At 42.1% G+C, this 10716-nt stretch overlaps 1 protein-coding gene across 1 annotated transcript; it reads left to right on the top strand.

The window, feature by feature from the left end:
- The first annotated feature begins 6608 nt into the window (after positions 1-6608).
- On the top strand, positions 6609-9582 carry LOC129091710 (adhesion G protein-coupled receptor A1-like). Its single transcript, XM_054599407.1, has 3 exons — positions 6609-6739; positions 7487-7582; positions 7672-9582. Exons 1-3 carry the CDS (start codon positions 6624-6626, stop codon positions 9167-9169), a joined length of 1710 nt encoding a protein of 569 aa, XP_054455382.1. The 5' UTR covers positions 6609-6623; the 3' UTR covers positions 9170-9582.
- Positions 9583-10716: the final 1134 nt, after the last annotated feature.

The following is a 10716-nucleotide window of genomic DNA, read 5'->3' on the forward strand; positions in this document are numbered from 1 at the left end:
AACAGCTCTGTACCACTGTGTTCGTGTTTTTTCCCCCCCTCATGCAAATGTATGATGGCAGATGCTGATTGTTTGTGGCGGTGACCGTGGCGATATGCATAAGTGACGTCTTGTTCATGCGCTGTTATGCAAATGACCAGTTTGATGTTTTTCATCGGTGGATGTGAAGGTTCATATTTGAGCAACCACGATTGTCACCAATACAGCAGCGTTACACTGTAGTGTGACACTGTAGTGTGACACTTTGTGTGTTTTTTTTGTCATTATTTGATGACAGTAGAGTTCTATCGCATGGCAGAATTACCTGCCTGCTTATTAGTGGGATAAGTCCATTTTCAGTTTTGATCCCCTTGGTATTTGCTGAGGAGCTTACCACTCATTCAGTAGACCAGGGCCGTACGTCTTTTATTTGAAATTGATTTGACATGGACAACGTTCACATGCGCAAAATATTCCAGTTTTAGCCCTTATTCCAGAAAAAAACAAAAAACTTTCTTTTACTTTTTTTTCAGTAAGTCAGACTCGTACCAGTACACCACTTCAGATTCAAGAAACGCTCCTAACTTCAGAAAACTGGGTCAATGCGTAACTTGATGAACCCACTATGAGTAAATGAGTGTGCGTTCATGAGAATTGGCAATTAGCATAATTCACAGCCCAATAACACCATAAGTCCACACTTCCCCATATGTCCTATATTGAAGACTTTTATTATAAGATCCACGCCCCTATGACGTAAGTGCTACGGGTACGCCCTTTAAATATCATAAATTGATTTCATTGTCCATCTGCAGCCATGTTCCTCCCCTGACTAATATCAGCATATCTCACTTCTTGATTGGATAATGCTGCTTTCAGAATAAGGCTTTATTCGGAATCTCCAAAACTGAATATTGTGTTTACATTAGCCCTATCAAATTTAGAATATTGTCCTATCTGGATTAATAGTGGAATATAAGTGTGCATGTAACGTAGTCATTGTCGCAGGTCCAAAGAAGCTGGCTTCAGTGAATGTAAACATTCATAAAAGTAGGAGGAAGTAGGGTGCAAGCCTGTTATGAAAGCATAAAAGCACATGTGTACTCGTCTACCAGAGATATGAGCACAACCCTAGTAGAGCTTTGGAAACTAGCAAGAGGATTGAAGTAGAGGTAAAATGCATTGTCAATGGTAAGAATACATAATTTATGATGCTGAAACAATCTGCCAGTTAGTTGACAAAAAATTGAGAGGCAAAGATACTGCTTTCCAAACAAGGTCTGTGAATGTGCCCTTTGTTAATTTGATTTTACATTTCATGAGACACCGTAATCCCTGTTACTGTGTTTTACATGTTTAATGATTTGGCAACACTACAGCTGCAGGTAGCAGGAGTAAGATGACTTCTCTGGCTTAGATCTACGGCAAGCTGAGAGGGTTTTCTTAAATAATGCAATCAATATAATTATTAGTGCTGAGCGGTGGCAGACAAGTTTCAAAGGAATGCAAACGTGCAAGTGCATGTAACGACCGATTGCTTGGCTCCTGGTATTGCTGCTTGCAGTGTTATCTTGGGTGGCGTGCCCATTGGGAGTACGTGGCCATTGTCCTTGTGGAGAACTTCTCATCGCTTGTTGACCCCAGGGAAGTGAAGAAGAGTTTGGTTGGAACAATAGAATATCCAGTAGCAAAAGTGAACTTCAGGCAATGAGTCGTGCCCGCTGCTGCGCAGAGAGCTGTTTTTTCAAAGTTTATTATCGTGTTTCAAAAGTGTCGCATGTCCAAATTGCACCAAATTCAACAAGGCACTCCCTTGGGTCCTCATCAACACATTCTCCAAGTGTGAGGTATATCTGATGAGCGGTTCTCGAGATATGCGAAGGACACACACACATACAGAGATTCCTTTCTTTGTACATTGAGGAATGTGCTTTCTTGTTGAGGTTGAAGTGACCGCATGTCGCTTTCTTGAGTTTTGTGCAGCTTTCATATCATATACATTGTAAATGGATGGTATATCGACTCTACTTGTATAGTGTCTTTCTAGTCTTCTGACCACTCAAAGCACTCTTCTGACCACTCATCATTCACCCATTCACACCCATTTATACACTGATGGCAGGGACTACTTGCCCATCAGGGCTCTAACTAACCATTCACACCCATTCATACACTGCAAGCACAGGTTGTGGGAGCAATTTTGGGTTAAGTGTCTTGCCCAAGGACACATTGACATGGACTAGTGGAATCAAACTGCCGATCCTCTGATTGAAGGTTGACCCTGCTCTACCACTGAGCCACAGTCAGATATATTAAAGCTCTCACAAAAATCCAGTTTTCATACTCATGACTTGGATGTCGACAAAGGCGCCATTTACGAGTTGGAAACTAGTTAAGATGCAAATCGAAATCCTCATCTGACATGAAACCCAGCATTGTCGTCACAGTGAGGTTGACAGGTTTGCTGCTAACATGCTTGAACATACAGAATAATTTGCTCACCAATGGCATCTGGAAACTTGCATTATAGCCAGAGACACTGCACAGATGAAATGGTTAAATAGTTGTAACATTTGACTCACATAAAATATTTGTATTTGTACACAAAATAAACAAACCAGACATAACATTGAACTTTTGTGGTGTTGGGTGGTGAAATTTTAACTGGAGACTTAATGCTAAGCTAGGCTACCAGTTCCTGACTCCAGCACTGTAATTAACACACAGAGCCATGAGATTGATATCGATCTAAACGTCTTACACTCGAAAAGAAAGTGTATGTGTTTCCCAAAGTGCTGAACTATTCCTTTAATTCGAATAACGTAGGAAGACAAATGTTCCTACACACAAGTCCTGATTGGCTGCTATCAATACAGGACCATCTGGGCAGATAACATTTGCCAACACAAAGCCGTTCAAATCAGAGTGCATTGTTCTTTCAATTGAACGAGGGCGTACATCTCTGCATGGGCTCGTTTTATTATTCATCCTTGTGTATCTTATTATTTCGTTCTATTTGTACACTTCTGCAGGATTTAAAGAGAGTGCTGTCCTTCCCACCGTACCCCGGGGATTACCTGCATCCAGTGGTGTATGCCTGCACAGCAGTCATGCTTCTCTGTCTGCTCGTCTCCATCATGACCTACATTGTCCACCACAGGTAAGGAGAACATTTATTGAAGGACGGCTTCATATCTTTCCAGTCTATCTCAATAGGACACCCATATGCCCATATGCGCATTGAAAGAGCTGTTGGTCCCTATAAAGGCCTTAGTGTACCCTAAGACATGGTCAGACAACACGTCAATTAGTTTGAAGCATATTGAGGAAGAATACCCCTCCTAACACTTAAGAAACGTGGGGAAAAAAATCCTGATCCTCCAAAGTTAGTCTTGTTGGTATAAAATTCCTGCTTTTGAGCAACTTCAGGTGTGGCCAAACGACCAGAACCTCAGGACCACGTCACCACTATGGAGACCTGTAAGAGGAAAGACTGAACAAACACGCAAAAGGCAAGACTCAAGTTCATCATTGACTCATGATAGAACAAACACCGACAGAGAGAGGGAGAGAGTGGGAGAGACAAGATGAGAGGCTGAATCTCCCCTGGAGGATGTAGATAGAGGTAGATAGAGGTCCCAAGGTAGCCCATGATCCAGCACGGAAAAGCCATATTATTAAGAGGGAGGACAAGGAGGAAAAACTATAGAGAGAAAGAGAAGACGAACACGGACTAGAGTTTGGATTTAAAGGCCCTAACGAATAGCAAGGAGGTTATTCCGGAGGAGGTGGGCACCATAGCAAAAAGGCCAGCTGACTTCTTGTTAACTCTGGGGTCAGACAGGAGCAACAACACAGCTAATTGTGCTATTTCAACTCAGTACTGTTTTTGATCTGAGCTGTTTATATAGCTGTCTCCTAGACTGCTCAAATGTCATATTAGCTTCAGCTGAACTATTGAATTCATTGTAGCATGGAACAAGGACTGTGGATTGTGATCCCCACCTCTTACAACGGAGTCGCATTAGTGAGGGTTCGCCTCAGGATTAGTAGGGTAAGCAAGAGTACAGAGAACAATTGTTCTTTCAGTGTACACAAGGCGTGTAGGCAGTGAATGGGTAACTTTGGTGTTTTTCAACCTCGACCCTATTCTTGTGTCTAATGGGGACAACAACTTTTTGAAATTGGTCCAGTATTGAGGGAGAACTCTGCTGACGACAGCTGCCAAATGGGTTGCAAAGTCGTCTCGTGTGGAGACTCCTCTCCGTCAATGTACGTCCACCAAAAACATTTTATTTTATTTATTGATCCCATCTGTCTATAAGTTCGTAGACGTCTCGCGTCACATCCACATTGTCCAAATCCTCTAAATATATAGCCATGACATTGAACATATTTTAGATTACAGTATACGCTTTCTGGTCTCCTCTCTTCAACAGTCACTCACGTTTACACTGTTGTCTCCCGGCAACGAGTAACATGACACAATAACAAACAGAGAGGTAAAGACACTTATAATAACAATCTGAGCCTGGCACAGGCAAAAACAAGCACTTTTAGTGGATGTACATTGACAGTGAGGAGTTGCCCCGAGCATTAACATCACCGCCCATTTTTTGGCTGCTGTCTGCAGTGTTCTAACTCAATGCTGGACCAATTAAAAAAATATTGTACCCCTTAGTCACAAGAACATGGGTTACCCAACGAAGTTACCCTTTAAACTGAAATTAACAATAAATAATATCTTTCATATTTGAACTAAGGTTTAGGTTGTGCAATTTTTCTTAGTTTTCACTTATGCTATTGAGTGAAAGTGTTAATTAGCCATAACACCAAAAATCACAACCATAACTACATTTGATACAATTTTTATTCAAAAATAATTTTTATTTAAATGAGTTAAATAATTAATTTAATTAGAATATGGTTATATGTCCAACTCCCACTCAAACCATGTCATGTGATCCATCTTTAAACTCACATCAGTGCTGTTTTTCAGAATTTTAGCAATAAAGTCCACATTATTTCCAAATACATCTTTATTTTTGTCACTCTTCTCCACAAGTAAATGTTGCCTTATCCCGAAATACTTCTCAAGGTCAAATATGAGGTTGTGTGATAGTCCACAACAATATTGTATTTATTTCTACAACCCCCTTTATTAGCGTGATTGCCTAGCAGTGGATGCATTCTTTTTTTTTACTTTGAACTCTTTGTTTGCAGTGTGATCCGCATCAGCAGGAATGGCTGGCACACACTCCTCAACTTCCTCTTTCACACAGGGCTGACATTTGGAGTTTTTGCTGGAGGCATCAATCAGATCACCTTACCTTTTGTGTGTCAAATTGTAAGTTGTGGTTTTCCTACTTTCTCAGCATAGTGTTATTCCACAGCACTTTTAATAACATGTTTGGAACAGTTTGATGATCTAAAGAGAACTGAAAGCTCCCTCGGTTGTTGGTCAACAGTTTCGAGGTCACTGGCGGCTAAAGGCATCCATTAGAAACTGAGAGAGGCATCAATGTCCACGGGAAAGCCAATGTTCGCTGAGTGTTAAGTTAAATCACTACCATGAGCAAAAATTGTTGAGGCTTGCTATATATTCTGTTTTGTTTTTCTTTATAAAACCACAGAGTCTCAGTGGATGAGTTTGATGAAGTATTTCTATTGTTTATCACTGTTAAACATGACTAAGAGCCTACATTCATGCTAGCAGCTCTGTGGTGTATTACTGGCACAGTGGTGCTTTGTTAGTGGTTGACCGCAGCTACAGCATATCCCATCAGAACACAGATGCAATGTCCACATTTGAAATTGGACGTTGGAGTTATGAATGTCACGGCACCCAAGTTAACCGCGTTCAAGTGCAACAATTCGGAAAACTAAATGGGGATTACTCCTGCCAGGTTAGCCATTGTTAGCCGTCGTTAGCAATATCAGTTCGATAAAAACGTTTTACGAAATTGGACAGTACTGTGTGTACGAGACGTTTAATGAGACGTAAATAAGACAAAAATGCTAACAAACAATACGTTAACTACAGTTTTTTCTGATCTTGAGCAGCCACGCTCAAGAAGTAGGCTTTGGACTGAAGTAGGCGACTCCGAGTTAACATTTTTCGACTGTGAACTATGGAATTCCGACTAACCAGTTCAAATGAAACGCAGCGGAAAAAAACTCTAAAAACCATTCAAATGTATTGTTAATAGTTACAGATTTACGTTTACAATGTAACAAAAGCTAACATTAGCTGGCATACGAAGCTAACCAGTGAAGTGACACATTTTACCTAAATAAATTGTTGAATCCAAATGCCAATTAATGGTTATATGTAACACTTGTGCTTTTCCTAATATAACAAGTCAAAATGACTGCTGTGAAAAAGCTCTGCTGGCGGCCTTTTTGAACAATAACGTTAGCTGAACATGGTGAACATTCGACACATGCTAACATGCTAACATGTTGATCTGTTCAGCTAACATTATTATAAGGTGATTATCCATCCATCTCAAATTCATGTTACAAAACACTAATACAACCACATGCTATTTGGAAAACAAACTGATATTGCTTTTAATAATCTATGTTTACAACTTTATCTGTGTCAGGTTGGCATTGTGCTCCACTATGCTTCTTTGTCTACCATGCTGTGGCTGACGTTTACAGCTAGAAACATCTGTAAAGATGTGTCCAAAGACCCACTTCGGGCCAAGAACAGGGATGGGCCGGGCCATGCTCGCACCAAACCAACTGTCCTCAGGTAAGCTGTAAACTAGTGAGCCGGTGTTTATGTGCAAAACAAGCTGTTATTTGAACAATGTTCTAATTACGTGAGCAATTGGCAATTTGTAAATTAATCTGAAAGATTTTAAACTGTGTTGCATATTAAGAATTATAGCAGCGATGCAAGATGGTTGGACCTCTGTCTCTAATTTACAAGATACTCACTTGATTTTGAGAAAGTGTTGATTACAATTAAAGTAAATTAAGGAGTTTGAATTTGAAAGAACAACAAATCTCAAAACTGAGCTACTAAACCACATAACAGTTTTACATCACTTATTAAGCTAATGCCTCATGTCCCAGTAAATCACCATCTCTGTTAATAGATTCAGCTTGTTTACTGCCGCACATTTTAGCAAAGCTCACATTTTTTCTTTATTTCCATTAAATTTTAATAGGATGAGAGTTTAAAGAAAACATTCTGATCTTTATTATAAAATTGAGCTCAAATAGTTCATCACTTTGGAGCACTTATTAGCCATCTTTAAGTTAAGTGAGAGAGATTAATATCAATCTTGTGTTTCCTTGTAAAGTATAAAGCTTAAATCAAGATGTGGTTAGCCTAGCTTAGCATAAAAAATGCAGGGTTTCCCGGGGTGGCAGCCATGTGTCCTTTTTGATGGTGGAAGGAGAATTAGCAAAGACATTTCTTTGATTCAGCTCAATTATCTCCTGCCTCTCTGCTGGACTTGTTACCCAGTCAAAATTCATACCTTTTTTGCAGATTTTATCTTGTGAGTGATGGAATCCCTCTCCTAATTGTTGGAGTCACAGCAGCTTTTGGTATGGATAACTATGGTAGCAGGGATGACGCTTTGTAGTAAGTACAAATTATTTCTGAACAATTATGTTTTGGTTCCTTCTTTAGTAAATATGATACATGTTTATGTCTCTGTGTGTCTTTCTCAGTTGCTGGATGGCATGGGAACCAAGCTTGGGAGGTTTCTATGCCCCCATGGGTCTTCTGGTCTTAGTTATGTCCGTGTACTTTTTGTGCACATACATTCAGCTTAAACGCCACCCAGAGAAGAAGTATGAGCTGCGAATCCTGAGTGAGGAACAGCAGCAGTTATCATCTAGCGAGTCGAACCATCACTGCCACACAGACACTGGGGGAGTTTCTGGGCCCGCCGGGGACTGTCAGCCATTTGCAACAGGCGTGTCGGTACTGGCCAATGAGCACTCATTTAAATCTCAACTCCGGGCCACAGCCTTCACCCTCTTTCTGTTCCTGTCCACCTGGGCTTTGGGAGCGTTGGCAGTATCAATGGGACATTTCCTTGATATGATATTCAGCTGCCTGTATGGGGCTTTTTGTGTCACTCTGGGACTCTTCCTTCTCATCCAGCACTGTGCCAAACGTGACGATGTATGGCACCGCTGGTGGGCTTGTTGCCCGTCCAAGTCCAAGTCCGAGGATGGGGACGGAGACGGACAGGGCCAGAGGCAGGAGCTCCATCAGCCACATTGCCGCCTGAGCTCCCCATGCTCCGGCAAGCAGCCACTGCTTTCTCCTCAACTTGTGCCCAATTCTTACCACAAAATGACGCTGCCTTCCCAGAGCCCCGTGCCAAATCACACGGGTCCATGCTGCGTGGCCGTGATGAGCCCTGTTACCGTGACCCCCTTGTCGCCTCTTGCTGAGCCACTGCCCTCGCCTCATCCGCAGACGCTTTCTGACGAGCTCCCCCGTCCCCCTCTGCCTCTACAGAGCTGCCTTAATGACAGAACAAAGTCTCGCTCCTTCAACCGCCCACGCCCATGCCTCCAGGACTACCGCTCGCACATGGCGTCCACCAGTATGGATGGGAGTGTACAAAGCTCCCACCTGGACAGCCCTCACGCAGTGCACCACCTCGAAAGCTCACCACTGGTTTCCAACAGCCCACACTCGGACCTCCAGCTTCCCTGCCCCAGCCCTCATTTGGATAAGCAGCTGGCCTCCTGCCACAGCTTGCAACGCCAGAACTCCTGCCAAAGCATCCAAGACTCCATGGCTTCCTGTCACAGCCGGACACACAACATGCATGACAGCATTACTTCCTGTCACAGCCTCCTCATGCCTTCTCACGGCATCCACACCTGCCAGTGGCACATGTACAGCTCAGCTGACCACTCCTCCACCATGAGCTGCTGTGAGAAACCTGACCCCTTCGCCTTGCAATACCAGCAAGACCCCGAAGTATACAGCTGCATGTCGAAGACAACGGACAAAGAAAAGGATAGTCTCTCCGTAGAGGTGGAGCAGAAAGGTTTCCCGAGAAATACGCTACCTCGGCAGCACGGCACCATCAGCCGGCGAGGTACCATCGGCCGGAACAGGAGCTTGCAGGAAGACGGCTTGTTTGGCTCAGACGCCACAGGAAACATACGGACTGGTCCTTGGAGGAATGAAACCACTGTATAGTTTATTTACACTTGCTACACCTTCCAGCAGCCCTGTAATCGAATTACTCCTTTAAGTGTTTGGGTCTCAATGCCTTCAGCTTTGCCCTTGAACCACAGGTTGAGTTATCAGTGAGGCCCCGTATCCTGATATTTCTGAACACCTTTATGACAAAGTAATCTCTAAGTGTGTAACCAATCTGTTTTTACAAGTAATATTCCAACGCAAGAGAGGTTCAATTTAGTGTTCAATGAATATTCTGCTCCACGTAGTTTAAAGATGCAAACAGTACGGTATGGCTCTCTAGGGGCACAGTGGCTCAGTAGTTAGCAATGACACAGCAAGAAGGCCCCTGAGTTTGAAACCCGATCATTTCAACATTCCCCCATTTCAAAAGCCATGCAGGTCAGCTGCAACAAGTTCTCAAACTTAGATATCGTCACAGATTTAAAACTTTGGACCTGATCCCAAACAGACCAGTGGAAAAAGTACCCAAACTCCATAGGCATTAATGAATTGTCTTAAATAAGAGACCTCATCCATAAGAGACTCAAGGAAAGTCAGACTCAATCTAAATAGACCCAAAGATTGCGTGGTCCCCTAAAACTTAACAAGTATAAAAATTGATTGCGGCTCATAAATACTGTTGTCTAGCAATCATTACCAAGTTTTGACAGCAGCTATGCTGTGAAATCAGCTATACTGACAAATAAAATAGGCAACTATTTTGATTGCTATTTCTTCGTATATTTGATTGTTTATTGGATAAAAAGAAAAGAAAAAGTGCAAAACGTATTCCTCGTCTTAATGTACAATGCACTTTTACTGTAAATAAACTAAAATTACTGCCAGTCGGTTTTATGCCTCCGCCAACCAATCACGTTCACAATCATGACCGTCCAAGATCACTCATCATTTTATCCCATTAGACATACGCGTGAAATTGTTATGATTAGTATACAAATTCTTGAGTTATGGCCCAAAACATGTTTTGTGAGGTCACAGTGACCTTCGACTACCAAATTATATTCAGTTCAACTTAGAGTGCAAGCGGACGTTTGTGCCAAATTTGAAGAAATTCCCTGAGATATTGCGTCCACGAGAATGGACAGGAAGTATGTACGTAAGGACGTATGCATGCACAGACAAACAGCGCAAAAACAAAAAAGCTCTGGCCAAGCTGTAGTGGCATAAATTATTAAATTCAAATTCAGGCTGATTTGTGTCTGTTTGGAGAAACAATTACAGGGTCATTTTAAAACCTTCCATGTGTTTTCTCTCTGCTTTGTGATGGGCCAATGTAGCATCAGCTTTATCAAGCGTTAGCTTTAAAATAGCTGTATCAGGGACCCTGCTACATGTATCCATCACAAATGGAGAGGAAAAGACGACGGTAATTCTGTCTGTTCCATTTTTTTTTTAAATAGGACCTGTTTTCATGTGTTTGCCCTGCACTTTTCTCCACTGTATCGTTAGACTCTGCCTCCATATGCTATGTTGACACTACAAGTGACAAAAGCCACAAAACGGCCAGCGTGGCCAGCTGCGTTGTCGCTGAGGCATACCGG

The sequence above is a fragment of the Anoplopoma fimbria genome, chromosome 5 (assembly GCF_027596085.1).
Source record: "Anoplopoma fimbria isolate UVic2021 breed Golden Eagle Sablefish chromosome 5, Afim_UVic_2022, whole genome shotgun sequence".
NCBI lineage: Eukaryota > Metazoa > Chordata > Actinopteri > Perciformes > Anoplopomatidae > Anoplopoma > Anoplopoma fimbria.

Bases quoted from the DNA above. Each gene is read 5' to 3' on its own strand.
- LOC129091710 (XM_054599407.1), top strand. From the start codon at position 6,624: ATGCTGTGGCTGACGTTTACAGCTAGAAACATCTGTAAAGATGTGTCC. The intron at 6,740-7,486 runs GTAAGCTGTAAA...CCTTTTTTGCAG, and splicing joins ACCAAACCAACTGTCCTCAG to ATTTTATCTTGTGAGTGATG. The intron at 7,583-7,671 runs GTAAGTACAAAT...TGTCTTTCTCAG, and splicing joins AGCAGGGATGACGCTTTGTA to TTGCTGGATGGCATGGGAAC.